This window comes from Arvicola amphibius, chromosome 14, assembly GCF_903992535.2.
Source record: "Arvicola amphibius chromosome 14, mArvAmp1.2, whole genome shotgun sequence".
Taxonomy (NCBI): domain Eukaryota; kingdom Metazoa; phylum Chordata; class Mammalia; order Rodentia; family Cricetidae; genus Arvicola; species Arvicola amphibius.
Genome location: NC_052060.1, coordinates 42,144,634 through 42,160,878, shown reverse-complemented (window position 1 = coordinate 42,160,878; position 16,245 = coordinate 42,144,634). Strand labels below are relative to the sequence as shown.

The window sequence follows — 16,245 nt, the reverse complement described above, 5'->3', positions numbered from 1 at the left end:
TCTTATCTGTCACTTGCATATCTTCTGAGAGTGAGGTATCTAATCCACTCTTGCCTTTTTCTCAGGTTCATTACATTACCTAGTTATTTCTTTCGTGGGAAAATCAACGTGGGCACATGCATTTCATGTATTTGTGTGTCTGCTCAGGTGAGAGGACAGCTACCTAGAGCTGATTTTCTCCTTCCTCCCATGTGTGTTCAGGCGATGGAATCTAGGCTCGGGGGCAAACACCTGGTGAGGCGTCTTGCACAGCTCTTTTTCTCTACTCTCAAATCAGATTGTTTGATTTCCCTCCTGTTGAGTTTTAGGAGTTCTGTAAGCTTAATAAAAATTTCAAAAACACTTCATTAAAGAAAAAGTGTTTTTTGTGTATTTTAGGTAATAGAAATCTATTAAATATATATGTGTGTTCTCTCTCAATCTGTAGATTTTTAAAAATTCTTTTAGCCTGGTTATTTTATTTAAAAACAAACAAATAATTTTTTTTAAACAGGGTTTTTCTGTATAGCCCTGGCTGTTCTGGAACTCACCCTGTAGACCAGACTGGCTTCAAACTTAAAGATCTGCCTGCCTCTGCCTCCAAAGTGCTGGGATTAAAGGCGTGCACCACTACTGCTCAGCAAAAGAAAAAAAAAAGTGTGTATGCCAGCAGCTCTCAAGCTGTGGTTCGTGGCTCCTCTGGAGGTCAGCACCTCTTTCACTGGGATTGCCTAAGAACTTTGGAAAACAAATATTTACTTTAAGGTTCATAAGGAGAGCAAAATTACAGTTATGAAGTACCAAGGAAAATAATTTCATGGTTGGGGTCACTACAACATGAGGAACTATGGTGAAGGGTCACACCATTAGGAAGGCTGAGAACCACTGATGTATGTGCACCACGTGTGCCCCGTGCCTACAGCAGTGATAAGAAGGTGCTAGATCCCCTGGGACTGGAGTTACAGATGATTGAGAGACACCATGTGGGTGCTGAGAAATGAACTAGGTTCCTCTGTAAGAGAAGAATTGAACTAGGGTCTTCTGTAACTGTGGAGCCACATTCAGCCCAGGCCAGAGTCTTTGGAGAGCAGAACTTCTGAACAGTAACAGGGTCTGATCTATTTGTATTTCATCCTATGGACTGTGCTTTGGTTTGTATGTAAAGAGCCATTGCCTTACCTAAGGTGATATGTGTTTTCTTCATTATTTGTTTTACGTGTATGTCCATGATTTATTTTGTCTTTTAAGATGGACGCCTGCTATGTGGGTCTTGCAAGGGTAGTGAAAGCATGCCATCCTCCCACCTCAACCCCTGAACAACTGGGACCACAGTTGTGTGTTGTCGGTCCTGACATAGGAAACACTTGTGGGTGTCCAGGTGTCGAGCATCCATAGTTGATGGCTCTCCTCTCCACTGAAGTACCTTTGTCCTTTTCCTAAACATCACAAGGCTGCCTTTGAGTGTGCCCATCTATAGGCTATTTTCTCCTTCCCATTGATCTATTTGTCTATATGGTTTAAAAAATTTAAACAAACCTTTAAACCAATCTAATACCAAAAAGAAAACTTCAATATGTGCTAAAAGTTAAAAAAAAATGCACAAGTATTTTTGACCATGATGTAATGAAAGAAAAAGTCATGTAACATTCTGTCTAATACGTCCTGTTGCAGAGAAATCAGTAGTGGAAGAAACTGATTTAGAACGAAGTAGATGAGAACTCCATGGACCAGACACATCACACCTGGGCAAAGAAAGAGTGATAGCCTTCAAATAGTTAGAACAAATTGAAAAACCTTGGGAAATATGGTAAGAATTGTTTATCGCCTGCAATTTAGACAGATTCTATTAACTGTTCTTGTTCTACCAGAGGGAAAATATTCCTTAGCTTCTGATTTGAATTACACTAAGTTGAAAAATTAAATTGGGAAAATTTCAGTAGTCATGTTCTGTTCTCACCTAAGAAACAGTGTGTCTCTTATTTAAATCCCATTATCTCCTAATTTTCTCATTCTTTTCATGTGCTCTGTTTTTGTTACATATGTATGTTACATCTGCCCCACACAGGTTATTCTCCCTCCTCTTGCCCCCCTTCCCATCAGTCCCCCTTGTGTTCCTACACCCATTATCCTCCTCCTCTTGCCCCTCCATCTCCCATTAGTTCCCCTTGTTCCCACACTCATTATCCTCCTCCTCTTGCCCCTCCGTCTCCCATTGGTTCCCCTTGTTCCTACACCCATTATCCTCCTCCTCTTGCCCCTCCGTCTCCCATTAGTTCCCCTTGTTCCTACACCCATTATCCTCCTCCTCTTGCCCCTCCGTCTCCCATTAGTTCCCCTTGTTCCCTTAGACAGTTTTGCTTTTACTTTCATCCTATATAGACTTAAAAAAAGAAGAAAAACCTCTACATTGGATGTTTATAAAAGTACAACAGAGTTCCAATTTAAAAAAAAACTCATTGTTTGTGATATGAAAACTTTTTAATTTTATAAGAAAAAATATATCAAAAGTTTTAACAATATCATAATTTGTTTCATCTTTTTAAAATTACTTTCTCTCATTTGCTAAAGGAGCCCATTCTTCCCTCTCTCTTAGGAAGCAAATACCCGAGGTACTGTTAGCAGTATAAAAGTTTTAATTTTTTGCTTATGAAATCTCATGGGGAATTTTTCATCTGAAGCAAATGGAACTCTAGTTGTCCTGGTTGAAGGTGAAACCGTTGGGTTGGGATGGTAAACATGGTCCATCACGCTTCTGTAATGGAGTCCCCAGGCTTCCTAAAATAGACAAAAAGAACTATTATTGGAAAAAGAGCAAACTGTTTAGATGGGCAACTGCATTTCTTATCTTTCTGCTGGCTCAAAGCAGCTCTTACACCTGAATATTGTATTCTAGTTCACTTATTTGTCTATCTATGTATTTATTGTGTGTGCCTGAGCTCATATGTCTACATGCCACAACGTGGTATTTGGAATTCAGAGGACAACTTGATGGAATTGGTTCTTGTCTTCTACCATATTGAATCCAGGATCAAACTCAGGTTGCCAGTCTCAAGAGCAAGCACTTTTACCTCCCGACCTACCTGGCTGGCTGGGTTAGTTAGGGTTTCTATGGCTGTGCAGAGACACCATGACTATGGCAACTCTCATAAAGGAAAACATTTATTTGGGGTTGGCTTATAGTTTAGCGGTTTAGCCTATTACCGTCATGGCAGGTGACAGACATGGTGCTGGGGTTGGAGCTGAGAGGCTACATCTTGATCTACAGTCAGCAGAAGCAACTATGTGTAACACCATGGGAAACTTGAGCAAAGGAGACCTGAAAGCCCAGCCACATAGTGACACACTTCCTCCAAGGTCACACCTACTCCAACAAAGCCACATCTCCTAATAGTGCCACTTCCTTTGGGGACCATTTTCCTTCAAACCACCACACTGGCCTCAATTACTATCACATATATGGGGCTGGCAAAGAGTTGAAAGTGGTGCCTACTGGTGGCCTAGAAGAGCCGGGAGACATCAGTCACAAGAAACAAATAAAAGGGATTGCCTCAAGACAGCTTTATTGAGGAAGGAAGACTAAATCGAGCCATTGACAGCTGGAAAAGGAGTCAGGTGATGAAGATTTTTTTCTGCTTTGTGTTTGTGTTTTTGAGAATATCCCTAGGCTGGCCTATGGGTCTTGAACTCACAGAAATCTTCCTGAATCAGTTTCTAGAGTGCTGGGATTACAGATACGAGCTACTATACATGGCCTCACTCCCACCCTTCCAGTCTCCCTTCTTTCCTTCCTCCCTCCCCCGCCCCACCCCTCTCATCTGTCCATCTTGGCTTTTGAAATCTTAAAGGGTAAGAGTCAAGTGAAGGTTTGCATTTACTTTAAAATGTCAGTAAGACCAATCAGTTTCAATACTTCATAGAAAGACAGCAAGGCAAAGAGACTGGGAACAGGCCAGAATGGCAGGGGAGTGAGGACAGAAACTGTTGGAAGGCTGCATTTTGGTGTAAGAGAAGTAAGAGAGGAAGAAGAACCAACATTGATTCATGGCATGAAAGACTTGGTAAGCACCAGTCATGGAACTGACAGTAACATAACTGAGAGCGAGCTCTGGGGAACAATAAGGATGTGGATCTTGGTCTTCTCTTTGTTTCTTCACTGCAAATTGTGTTTGGTCCTAATACATTTAGAATCTCCACATCATGCATTTCAGTTTCCAACCTGATAGTTAGCTTCTGGAAACTACTCTAGCCACTGCACTCAACCGTTTCCTTTCCTTACCTCTGAACGTGTGCAGAAGTCTCTCCTGGAACTTCCTCTTCATTTTGGTGTTCAAACTTCTGAAGAAGTCTGGGGCCCAGCAAACCAATCAGTAGGCTTCCAATTGGTGCTGTGATGAGGATGGCCAAGAAGGCCACTGTCAACACATCCATCCCATAGGCTTCCAACTGCTTCTCTCCATGGACTCGCGCCATGTCCAGGGCCACAGACCCAATGGCAGCCTATGAAAGTTTTAGCACAAAGTTATAAATGTAAGCCAAGCACACGTTTTTAAAAGTGACACGTTTGATCATTTAAGAAAACAAGTGGCTCTTCCTTTTGCTCTACTAATTCAAATTAGTCTTAGTTCAAAATGTACTGAAGTTGGTTTGATTTATCTACAAAGTCTCCCTGCCCTTCCATGGAGAGTAACACTTCCTCATGTGGTCGGTACACATGGGCCGTGTACTATCAGGTCTGTACATATCAAATATACAATCTAGGGGAAAGTAGATCCGTAGTATGAATGAAATATCATCCATTGTACACAATCAATTTCTCTTACAAAAGATGGGAGTTACTGTTTGTTTTATATATATATATATATATTTTTTTTTTTTTTTTTTTTTGGTTTTTCGAGACAGGGTTTCTCTGTAGCTTTGAAGCCTGTCCTGGAACTAGCTCTTGTAGACTTGAAGAATTTGTATTAGTAAAGAAAACACTTATTGTGTCTCAGACTTTTGGCTAAGATCAAGTCAGGAACCTGTTCTTATCACCTTAATAAGTAAAAAGCTTAAAGGAGTGGTTATATTTATTAGAGGTGGGTGAAATTTTAAATTAGTATGTTTTCTCTGAAGTATATACTAATTCTCAAACAGTATAAAACATGGGAGTGGTAAGGACCTTCAGAATGATGCAAAACTTACCAGTTATTTGGTGCATTCTTTGCCCCAGGAGTTGGTAAATTATTTTATTTAATATATATCTATTGGAATCTATTATGAAAATTCTCATTTTCTCTTAGAGGCAAAATGCAATATTATTAGTTCACACAGGAAAAGGTGCATCAACCCATCTGGCTAACTCCTTATGCCAAAGAGAACAGCAGAACAATATTTTCATCTAAGATAACTGAACAAGAGAGAGACCCTGCATCAGGAACACAAGGACAGAATCAAGCACCCATCGGTACCCGAATGCTCTTTGTTCTGCTGTCACGGAACGCCTGGGTTTCAGTGGGTCACATTGCTGACAAAACAGATCTTATGTTTCTGGTCTCTTTTACAACTAGATAAACTGTGCATCTATGTTCTGACCACTGAGTGGAGATGAGACACGAACATGGATTGTTACCCAAAACAGAATGAACACATGTAGCCGCCCCTCCCCACTGGAAGAAAATGTCAGCACGGGTTGAACCTGCAGGTAAGAGGTACACGTTGAGAGTGATAGCCACCCTGTCACCTCTGGAATGTCCATTCTTGGCTACTGGAAAGAAAGAAAATAAAGTCTAGCTCATTAAGTTCCTTTGTTATTTGTTAGGATCTTTGTAATTATGGCTTATCCTGTTTATTAAGTAGTTGAACATTATATGAATATTGTGCAGAAACATCACTTGTTGCATTGCAATATACATTTTTCTTCCAGTTCTGTTATATATATATATGTGTGTGTGTGTGTGTGTGTGTGTGTGTATGTGTGTGTGTGTGTATGTATGCTTTAGGGTATGTGTGCATGCTAAACTGTGATTTAAAATGCATATTTTAAAAATATATACTTCTTATAAAAATATACTTCTTATGACAGATCATAGGCCAAATTATTAATAACTTCATATATATTTGTATATAAATATATATTTGTACACATATCATATATTAACCTCCTTGTTTTTGATATAATAACAGAAGAAAAACTAAAATTCCATACTTGCTAAAACATTTATTCTATAGACGTTCTTTCTTTGTGAATTCAGCTAACTGCAGTTCAGAAATACCACAGAAATCTGCATCTGTACGAACAAGCGCAGATGTTTCCTCATCATTATTGTCTAAAATATACAAGAGCTATTCATATTGTATTAGCTATGACAAAGAATTAAAAGATGATTGAAAGACTGTAGAAGATATGCTTAAGTTATATGCAGACAATAAGCTTTTACATAATACCTTGAGTGTCTGCAGATTTGGTATCAATAGAGGGTCTCCAAACTCATTCCCAGAGGATACTGAGGAGTGACTTGTTTGCCTCCACAAGACATACAGTGACCAGCACATTCTATATATGTAATTTATCCTTATTTTTGTGGCGGCCACATCTACATTTCGCCATTACAAGATGGCGCCGAGTGCTGGGGTAAACAAGTATGTGGCGCGAACTTTTCGTGCCACATCTGCCTAGCAACAGGTTTCCACCAATCCTTTTCTGCCACGTCACCTAATCAGTAGACACGCCCCGTCCTCCTGTATATAAGCCGCCACCCAGCCCGGCTCGGGGCCCCCTGCTTCCAGCTCTCCCTCAACCAAGCAGCGCTTCAATAAAGTGTGATCAGAGAAGAATCCTGTGTCGGTGGTGATCTTTCCCCGCTGGTCGGGGCTCGCTCGCCGCAGCTGGTGCCGAAACCCGGGAACTTCGGCGGACACACGTGGGGGGCCGAAGAGGATTCAGAACTCTACACACGAAGCGGTCGGCGCCGGTAAGTATCCTCAGGTATGCTTCTTGGAGGAATTAGTCCTTTGTGGTTTGCATTAGCAATGGTTGTTTTTGCTGTAGTGGTTTATGCCTTTTGCATTTTTATCCGTTGTCATAGACCAGGAGAGGAATGTCGCTGCTGTAACATCTAAAGCGAAAGTAAGTCCGTGGCAGATAATGCGATTTTTCTGCCCTTTTGTAAGCCTCTTGTAGAAAAGTAAGCAAAGATGGGCAACGATCAGTCTGTCTCCGGTGCATGCAATTTTGTAGATCCCATACAGCGGTTACTACAGGAGAGAGGATTGAAAATCTCAAAATCCACCATAAAGGTGATTGTCGGGGATATTGATCGCATGGCGCCATGGTTTGTGATGTCTGGGGATCTAAATCTGCATTGCTGGAGAAAGCTAGGCAAAGATTTGGAGGCAGCAAAGGAACAGGGGCAATTAAAGAAGGGAACTTATCCTTTTTGGAGATTAGTACACTCCTGTTTGAAAGACGGAAAAAATGTAGAGGAGTTAAGAGAAGGAAGGAAAATGTTGGCAAGACACCAGGACAGCCTTTCAGAAGCAGGTTCAAAGACAGAGGAGGATACTGAAGAAAAGTGCACGGTAATAAGAAACAAAAAAGGGGAAAAGAAAGATATAAAAGAAAAGGAGGATCCTAAGATAAATAAACCTTCAGCACCTCCCCTGTATCCGGTGCTGGATAAATTCGCAGCCTTGCGGCTGGCTGAAGAGGAGCTGTTAGAGGCAGAGGAGGGGAGCTTAGAGGAGGAAGATGCACATTATGAGGAGGAGAGATATGGGCCAGTTCTAAAAGTGCCCACTAGAGAGTTTCCCCCTCCTTACGTGCAGCCCAGGAGTAGCTGCCATTTCATTGACAGGGGCACTCTTGCGCAGTTAGCTATGCATTATCCACCTTCAGTGGTGGTATTTCCTGTTTTTGAGGATCAAAATCAACAAAGATATCATGAGCCAGTCCCTTATAAAGAGTTAAAAGATTTAGTGGAAGCAACAAAGACTTATGGAGCTAATGCGCAGTATACCCGCACATTACTGACTCGGTTGACCACCAGAGCTATGACACCAACAGATTGGTGGGAAATTGCTAGAGCATGCCTTTCTACAGGTCAATATCTAGATTATAGATCTATAGTGGTAAAAGCTGCTCACACTCAGGCTCGAATAAATGCACAAACGCCAAATCGAGCTCCCTGAAATGCAGACATGTTATTAGGGCAAGGGCAATGGACGGCTAATCAAACAGCCTATCCAATGGAGGTTTATCAACAAATTAATAAAATTTACACAAGAGCATATGCTAGAACGGGCATTAGTTGCCCTGGAGGCATCCTTAAAACAAAAGGGGCTGATTATTGCCGCCGATAAGATTCAAAAGACAAGTATTGTAGAGTTTTTAGGAGCCTGTGTTACCCCAAAACAGATTTTTCCACAGAAAATTTGCATTCGCACATCACATTTACGCACTTTAAATGATTTTCAAAAGTTGCTCGGAGATATAAATTGGCTGAGAGGATATCTCCCCATTACCCGTGAAGCTTTGCAGCCGTTGTTCTCAATATTAAAAGAAAATCCTGATGTAACGTCACCTAGAGAGCTTACACCAAAAAAAAAGAAACATTAAAGATAGTAAAAAAGGCCATAGAACAAGCGCAGGTTCTTCGGTTTGATCCAAAACAACCATTATTGCTTTACATTCTGCGCACTGTTGGTCATCCTACTGGAGTATTGTGGCAGACAGGCCCGATTTGGTGGATACATGGTCATACACTTGGTTCGCGCACGTTAAGCTATTATCCTGATTTAGTGGCACAACAGACATTATTGGAAATGAGGTTCAGCTTGACCTCCTTTAAAAAAATGCCAGAGAAGTTAATATTGCCCTATACCAAAGATCAAATTAAAGTTTTGACAGGGACTACTGATGATTGGGCCGTATTGATTTCCTCATATTCAGGCGTTATTGATAATCATTATCCGTCTGATAAATTGCTGTCCTTTATGGCACAAAATGTTGTATATTTTCCAAAGATTACCAGTGCTTCTCCTTTAAATAATGGCTTGACTATTTTTACTGATGGGTCCAAAACTGAAATTGGAGCCTATATGGTATATGGCTCCCCGCCTGTTACTCTAAAATTTCGCTCTGGAGCACCCCAAGTCGTGGAGTGTCAAGTAGTGTTGGAGGTCTTTAAGGCTTTTCCCCATCAGCCTTTTAATTTGTATTCTGATTCATGTTATGTAGTTAATGCTGTAAAACATCTAAAAATGGCTGCATATGTTAAACCTAGTAGCATGGTTACATCTTTGTTATTACAAATTCAGAGTTGTATAGTTCAACGTGCTAAACCATTTTTTATCGGTCATATTAGAGCTCATTCTGGTCTTCCTGGACCTATGACTGAAGCTAATGATATGGTTGATAGGGCTACCAGAAAAATGGCTTTAGTTGCCCTGGATCCTATACAATCGGCTAAACAATTTCATAAAAAGTTTCATGTGCCTGCAAATACCCTTCGCCTTAAGTTTAATATTACTCGCGACCAAGCGCGTGAGATAGTTAAACAATGTTCCTCCTGTGTGATCTTTCATCATCCGCCTCATATTGGGGTTAATCCACGTGGGTTGAAGCCACTTACCCTTTGGCAGATGGATGTTACTCATGTTTCAAAATTTGGCAAACAAAAATATTTGCATGTTTCCATGGACACTTGTTCAGGTGTTATACATGCCACCCCGTTATGTGGTGAAAAGGTCCTTAACGTAAGGACCCATTGCCTAGAAGCCTGGGCTGCTTGGGGCAAGCCTTATTCTTTAAAAACTGATAATGGCCCGACATATGCCTCTAAAAGTTTTCAACAATTCTGCTCTATTTTTAAAATTAATCATATTACTGGTTTGCCCTATAATCCACAAGGACAAGACATCATAAAAAGGGCTAACCGCACCATTAAGAAATTGCTTCAAAAACAAAAAGGGGGAATAGCCGAGGGCGCATCCCCGCGAGATAGAATATCTCTCGCTCTCTTTACATTTAATTTTCTGACCTTGGATTCCAATGGCTGTTCAGCCGCGAAAAGACATATGGACCACAGACACAAAAATACAAAATTAGTAAAATGGAAGGATGTAATTGATAACAAATGGTATGGACCGGACCCTGTGATACAGAGGTCCAGGGGAGCTGTTTGTGTCTTTCCTCAGAATCGGCCAGATCCGGTGTGGATCCCTACCAGACTGACAAGAATCGTGACAACACTGGAACAGCCTGACGAAGAGCAAGGAGATGTTGCTGCTCCTGATCCTGTTGGTGAACCTGCCGGTTCCAGTTGAATCTGAAGAATCTTATTTCTGGGCTGTGGCCCGTACATGGCCCATTCCAATTCCTGTTCACAATGAGTCCACAATATTGCCACAATTTTTTGTTGATAGTTGCCAATTGAACTTAGTTTACAAAAAGGTGGATACACAGGAACAAAAATTTAATCAAACTGTAGTGCCCCTAGCAGGAACTTTATGTTTTACCACAAATCAGAGCACTTCTATCTCAGACTGCATCTTGCTAGATGCCATGAATCTTACTGTAGCTAGAGATCCATTTTTAGAAGATACCCCCAATTTTTTGAGAAAGGCCATTAGCGTGGCCCTGCCTCAGGTTAGATCTGGAGCTAAATCTGGATCTGGCTCCTATTCCGGTTCCAATGATACTGTTAATGTTACCACTTATGGGATCAGTTGCAACCTTACAACGCCCAATTGGGTACAGGTCAGCAAGGTTAATAATAGTGATTCACAGGTTGGCAATAGTAATCATACTAGTAATAATATTTTTTCTTGGTCTGTCCCTAGATGCTCTGGTAATGATTTGAGCTATCCCCCTAAATTTGTGGATTGCAGAGGACGATATGATAAGTTTTACAATAATTCTGGATGGGTTCTTAGGAATCTTAACCATTTTAAGGTTAAAAAAAAACTTATGATAAAGGTTGGATCACCCTTTACACCGTGGATACTTATGAATTCCAGAGGAGCTATAACTGAGTTGTCTCCATTTGCTACATTTGTTCGCTCTGGAATAATTATGTTAAATAATTATACAGGGATTATAAATCACACTTCTAAAAAAATTAATATAACTAATGTAGAGAAAAAACATAATACTACTCTACGGCAAACCAGAGTTTGCCTGGATCCTCCCTTTGTCTGGCTTTTGTTTAATACTACAGGGAGTTCAAATAATACTGCAGTTGATTACAAGAAGGATAATTGCTCTCTGTCACAATGTTGAAATTTCTACCATTCAGGTGCGGTTGTTATGCGCATCCCTACCTTTGTGTTTTTGCCTGTAAAAGCCAATCCTAAGAACTTCCCATTAGCCACCCTGGTTCGCCGGAAAAGGGATTTTGGCATTACAGCAACTATTGTGACGGCTATTGCAGTGTCTGCTGCTGCGGCTGTTACTACAGGAGTAGCTATGGCCAATCAAGTTCAGACAGTTACTATTATCAATTCCGTGGTACAAAAAACCTCGGACGCTATGTATATACAAAAAAAGATTAACCATCAATTAATGTCAGGTATTTTATTGTTAAATAAAAAAATTGATTTGATGGAAAGAAATATGTTAAAAATGTTTGATATAGTTACCTTTGGTTGTGTGGATCGTACTAAGCACTTGTGTGTTACCCCCTATACTGCTACCCTTAATGAATCCCGAGCGATTTCTCAATATCTAAATGACAATTGGACAAGGAAATTGGAACAATTACAAGCAAATTTTAGTTTAAAGATTTTGGCTTTGAATCAAACCCAGGCGACTAAGGTTTCGCTGGGGGAATTTACAGATTGGCTGGTAGATACCTTTTCATATATTAAGGAATGGGCAGGGGTTGGCGTGCTAGGATTAATATTAACTTCGGGAGTGATATTGGCGTTGTTTCTGATTCTAAGGCTGATTCGGGTAAGGAAACGGGAAAAGGTGGCCATTGCACGTGCCCTTACAGCCTTGGAGGCCGGCAACTCCCCCCAAGCTTGGATCAGCATCTTACAGGACTCCTGACCCTAATCCCTGCTTTTGCACCCGAAGGCCATTGAGCCATTGCACTCGGAAAGAGGGATCGATGAGGTTCCCCTAAATCTGGGGATGTGTAGTCCTGGACAGGAGGTTTTGCACCTAAGAATGCACTGAGTAGATCCACTCAGGAGATCATGACCTTATGCATATGGGTAGTCCCGCTTATTTTTCCCATCCCTAAAAAAAACGGGACATGTCTACATTTTCAGGGTAAGGTCCTCTGACCTCAGCCTTGACTGTCTTTTAAAAGTCATAAAATTAAAAGGGGGGAACTGTGGCGGCCACATCTACACTTCGCCATTACAAGATGGCGCCGAGTGCTGGGGTAAACAAGTATGTGGCGCGAACTTTTCGTGCCACATCTGCCTAGCAACAGGTTTCCACCAATCCTTTTCTGCCACGTCACCTAATCAGTAGACACGCCCCGTCCTCCTGTATATAAGCCGCCTCCCAGCCCGGCTCGGGGCCCCCTGCTTCCAGCTCTCCCTCAACCAAGCAGCGCTTCAATAAAGTGTGATCAGAGAAGAATCCTGTGTCGGTGGTGATCTTTCCCCGCTGGTCGGGGCTCGCTCGCCGCATATTTTAAAAATTGTTGGCTGGGTGGTGGTGACACATGGTCTAGTGGTGGTGGCGCACTCCTTTAATCCCAGCACTTGGGAGGCAGAAGCAAGTGGATCGCTATGAGTTCGAGGCCAGCCTGGTTTCCAAAGGGAGTTCCAGGGCAGCCAGGGCTACACAGCCATACAAAGCCTAGAATGTAAATATAGCAGGTATGTATCCTCACAAGTCCCCCAAGTCATATCTGACTCTCATTGCGTGAAAAAAGTAATTAAAAGTCTGCTACTCCAGTAACTACAAAATAGTCTATAGGATGCTTGAGTTATATAATGCAATTAGTTTGAAAAGAGATAATACAATCATAGATCTTTAATATTTGTCAGAAATCATAACCTCTACAATTCTAATTTAATTAGCATTTCCAGATATCCTGATAAAGGAATGCTAAAAATGTTAAATGATTACTTGTATGTGCTCTCTTTATCACTTGTGTATCTGAATGGACAGATTTTGGTTTAAGTGATTGAGCTTAAACCAAAGATATTGAGGCTTAGCTGTGAATAAAATAGTTAACATCAACTATTCATTTAGGAAATCAATACGAGAGTCTCCCCCTAAGCAAGAGTGATATTTACAAGGTCCCCAGTTGATCAATGAAAATGTGGATAGTTCTTCGGAGGCAGAAGCAGACAGATCTCTGAGTTCGAGGCCAGCCTGGTCTATAGGGAGAGTTCCAGGACAGCCAGGGTTACACAAAGAAACCCTGTCTCAGAAAAGCAAAACAAAACAAGAAATCTTAATTCCTTTTTAATAACTCTTTCTTTCATTATGTATAAAGATCTGGACAAATGTAATTTATCATCAATCCTATGACTACTGAAAGATTTCCAAACATTAAGATGAGCCACGCTTGCCTCCTCCTTCCTACCTCTGCCTCCCTCCTTCCCTTTCTTCTTTCTTCTTGGGAGATTTGAGATGAGTTAAAATACCTTTTTTCAGGTGACTTAGGGTTTTAAATGATAAAAGTTCAAATCCTCCTCTCTGGCCAAGGCTGCTTTCTAGTCTAAATGAAGTTTTTGGATTCTTAACCTTCACCTTGGTGACCCAGATTTTGAACCTTCATTCTGATGACCCAAAGAAATTTAAGTGAGCTATCACAAATGAAATTTTCAGACTAGATTAGTATAAAATCTTCATAAACCCAACTTTTCAACCATGAAGTCACTCACTTATCTCTATCATTTATCAACTGTTTACTTCCACCAACTTAGGTAAGTCTTCTTATTCAATATTTTAAGGTGTCATATAGAAGTAACAATTAAAATGATATGCCTTTATAAAATAATTACCTACCTGGACTGTGGCCTTTGGAAGCCATGCAAAAGAGATAAAGATCTTTTCCTTTATGTTAAAACCAGCAAAACACACCATCAGGAATGTAGTCAAAATTCGTATCAATACAGCAATGCTGAGGGTCGCAACACAAAGACCTGAAAGAAATATTCAGGTTTTAGAAAAAAAATGAGATGTTTAGGAAAACTACCTTTCAAAATACTATCAATAGGAATAATGTTAAAATATTAAATACAAAAATAATTGCATATAATTGATCAAGAAATCAGTAAGATCAATCATATAATTGTTTAAAATCTTTTCTTTACAAAACTAGGATTTAATTAACTATTTGAATTCTTACAAAGGAAATTTAAATTAGATGTTGATGTTTCTGCCTTCCTCATGTTTTGAGATCCATAAAGCTAAAGTCAGTACATTAAATACTGGGGTGGACACAATACCTTTATAGAAAGAGCCACATTTTCTTCCACATGGTTTTTTTTATTTTTTATTTTTCGAGACAGGGTTTCTATGCAGCTTTAGAGCCTGTCATGGAGCTAGCTCTTGTAGACCAGGCTGGTCTCGAACTCACAGAGATCCGCCTGCCTCTGCCTCCCGAGTGCTGGGATTAAAGGTGTGCACCACCACCGCCCGGCTCCACATGGTTATTTAACACAGTGGTTGTCAACATGATTGTCACCACTCCTTTGGGGGTCGAATGACCCTTTTACAGTGGTCAAATATCAGATATCCTGCATATCAGATATTTACATTATAATTCATAACAGGAGCAAAATTACAATTATGAAGTAGCAATGAAAATAATTTTATGGTTGGGGTCATCATGGCATGAGGAACTGCATTAAAGGGTCGCAGCATTAGGAAGATTGAGAACTACTGCTTTAATATGACTGTATTAAATGATATAAGGTGAGGTAGGAGAGATAGTTTAGTGGTTAAGAGCAGCTGTTACTCTTGCAGAGCCCCAGGTTTGGTTCCCAGCACACACATGTTGGCTCACAACTATCTGTAACTCCAGTTTCAGGCTATTCAGCACTTTCTTCTGACCTCTTCGGATCCCAGGCACACATGTGGTGCACATGGACCCATGTAGGCAAAACACACAAGATAAAACAATGTAAAAAAAATAGATGATAGAATGCATGTCAAGCTTTAAACAAGGTGGTGGGTAGACAGAATAAATACTGTATAGACTGATCTGTCTATGGCTATACCATCCTGAACGCGCCCAATCTCATCTGTATAGACTGATCAGCCTCAAAGCTTGAAGAAGTCAGAAACAAAAACCGCTTTGTTCGTGTGGTATGGTTAAGTCAAGTGCACACAAGTCAGTAAGCAAGTATAGATGAGCGAAAAATAGTCCAATCTTTTCATTAAAGTAGCTGTGACTTCTCCGTGGAGTATAAGACTAGACATATTAGTCAAGATACTTATCAACTAGTATTGAAGAAAAGATCCAAGCAGACTACTGGAGACTGCAGCTCAGGAAGAAGAAAGTTCTTTCTCAAGATCAGGGTGTACGCATAAGAGGCTGTGCTGCAAACCTGCAGCTTGGGTCTTGATGGAAGGAGCACGGCCTGCTGTTGGACAGCAGTTCCCTGGTTAGTAGATTTCCACAAGCCTCTGCGGCCTGAAGCGCAAGATACAAACGAGCTGATTTGGACTGGTTAGAGGTGACCCAAGACGGTTTAGCTCGGCAATCGTGATGAGCACCGTTGGCTGTGTGGTGGAGTAGAAGCCGGATGGACAGGTACTGAGAAAGGGGATGGAGTGGGCGAGGATGGCTCCAAGGCTGTCACTGGGCTTGAGAAGTTCAGCAGTGGGAAGAGGAGGCAGTATGGCAGGTGAGAGGGTAAGTGGAATGGAGACAGCATCTATCTATCTGTCTGCAATTTCCAGTATATTTTAATAATATTAATAACATGCACCACCTTTACCCATTAAAAAAATCTCTCTATGTGTGCCACAATGTGCATTTAGAGGTCACACATGTAGAAGGCAATCTCGTGGAGTTGGTGCTTGCTGATATGGTAAAAAAAAAAACATTGTGGTCCCCCGAGGGGCGCAGTGTCAGAAATGCTGCAGGTCCCCGAGTGGCTGCAGTGGGCATGAGACCACTGTGGGCCATGAAGGCAGCCAGTCCTACGCAGGGAGCCCCGAGGTAGGTGAGAGACAGTGACCTACTAGACACACCATGCAGAGAAAGTGGGTATTTATTTAGTGGGTTATGGAGGGGACAAGGAAAGGGAGAAGGGGAGAAGGGAGAACAGAGAAAAAGGCAGAGAGATAAAGAGAGATGGGGAGGGGAG

At 41.1% G+C, this 16,245-nt stretch overlaps 1 protein-coding gene across 1 annotated transcript in view; it reads right to left on the bottom strand.

Moving 5' to 3' along the window:
• Nucleotides 1-2,723: 2,723 nt before the first annotated feature.
• Slc9b2 (solute carrier family 9 member B2) overlaps nt 2,724-16,245 on the bottom strand; it is a 31,255-nt gene continuing 17,733 nt past the window's right edge. Inside the window, exons 10-12 of the mRNA XM_038311721.1 lie at nt 13,934-14,070; nt 4,256-4,476; nt 2,724-2,754 (exon numbers count right to left, since the gene is read on the bottom strand). Coding sequence (XP_038167649.1) covers nt 2,724-2,754; nt 4,256-4,476; nt 13,934-14,070 — 389 coding nt within the window. The remainder of the gene's footprint in view (nt 2,755-4,255; nt 4,477-13,933; nt 14,071-16,245) is intronic.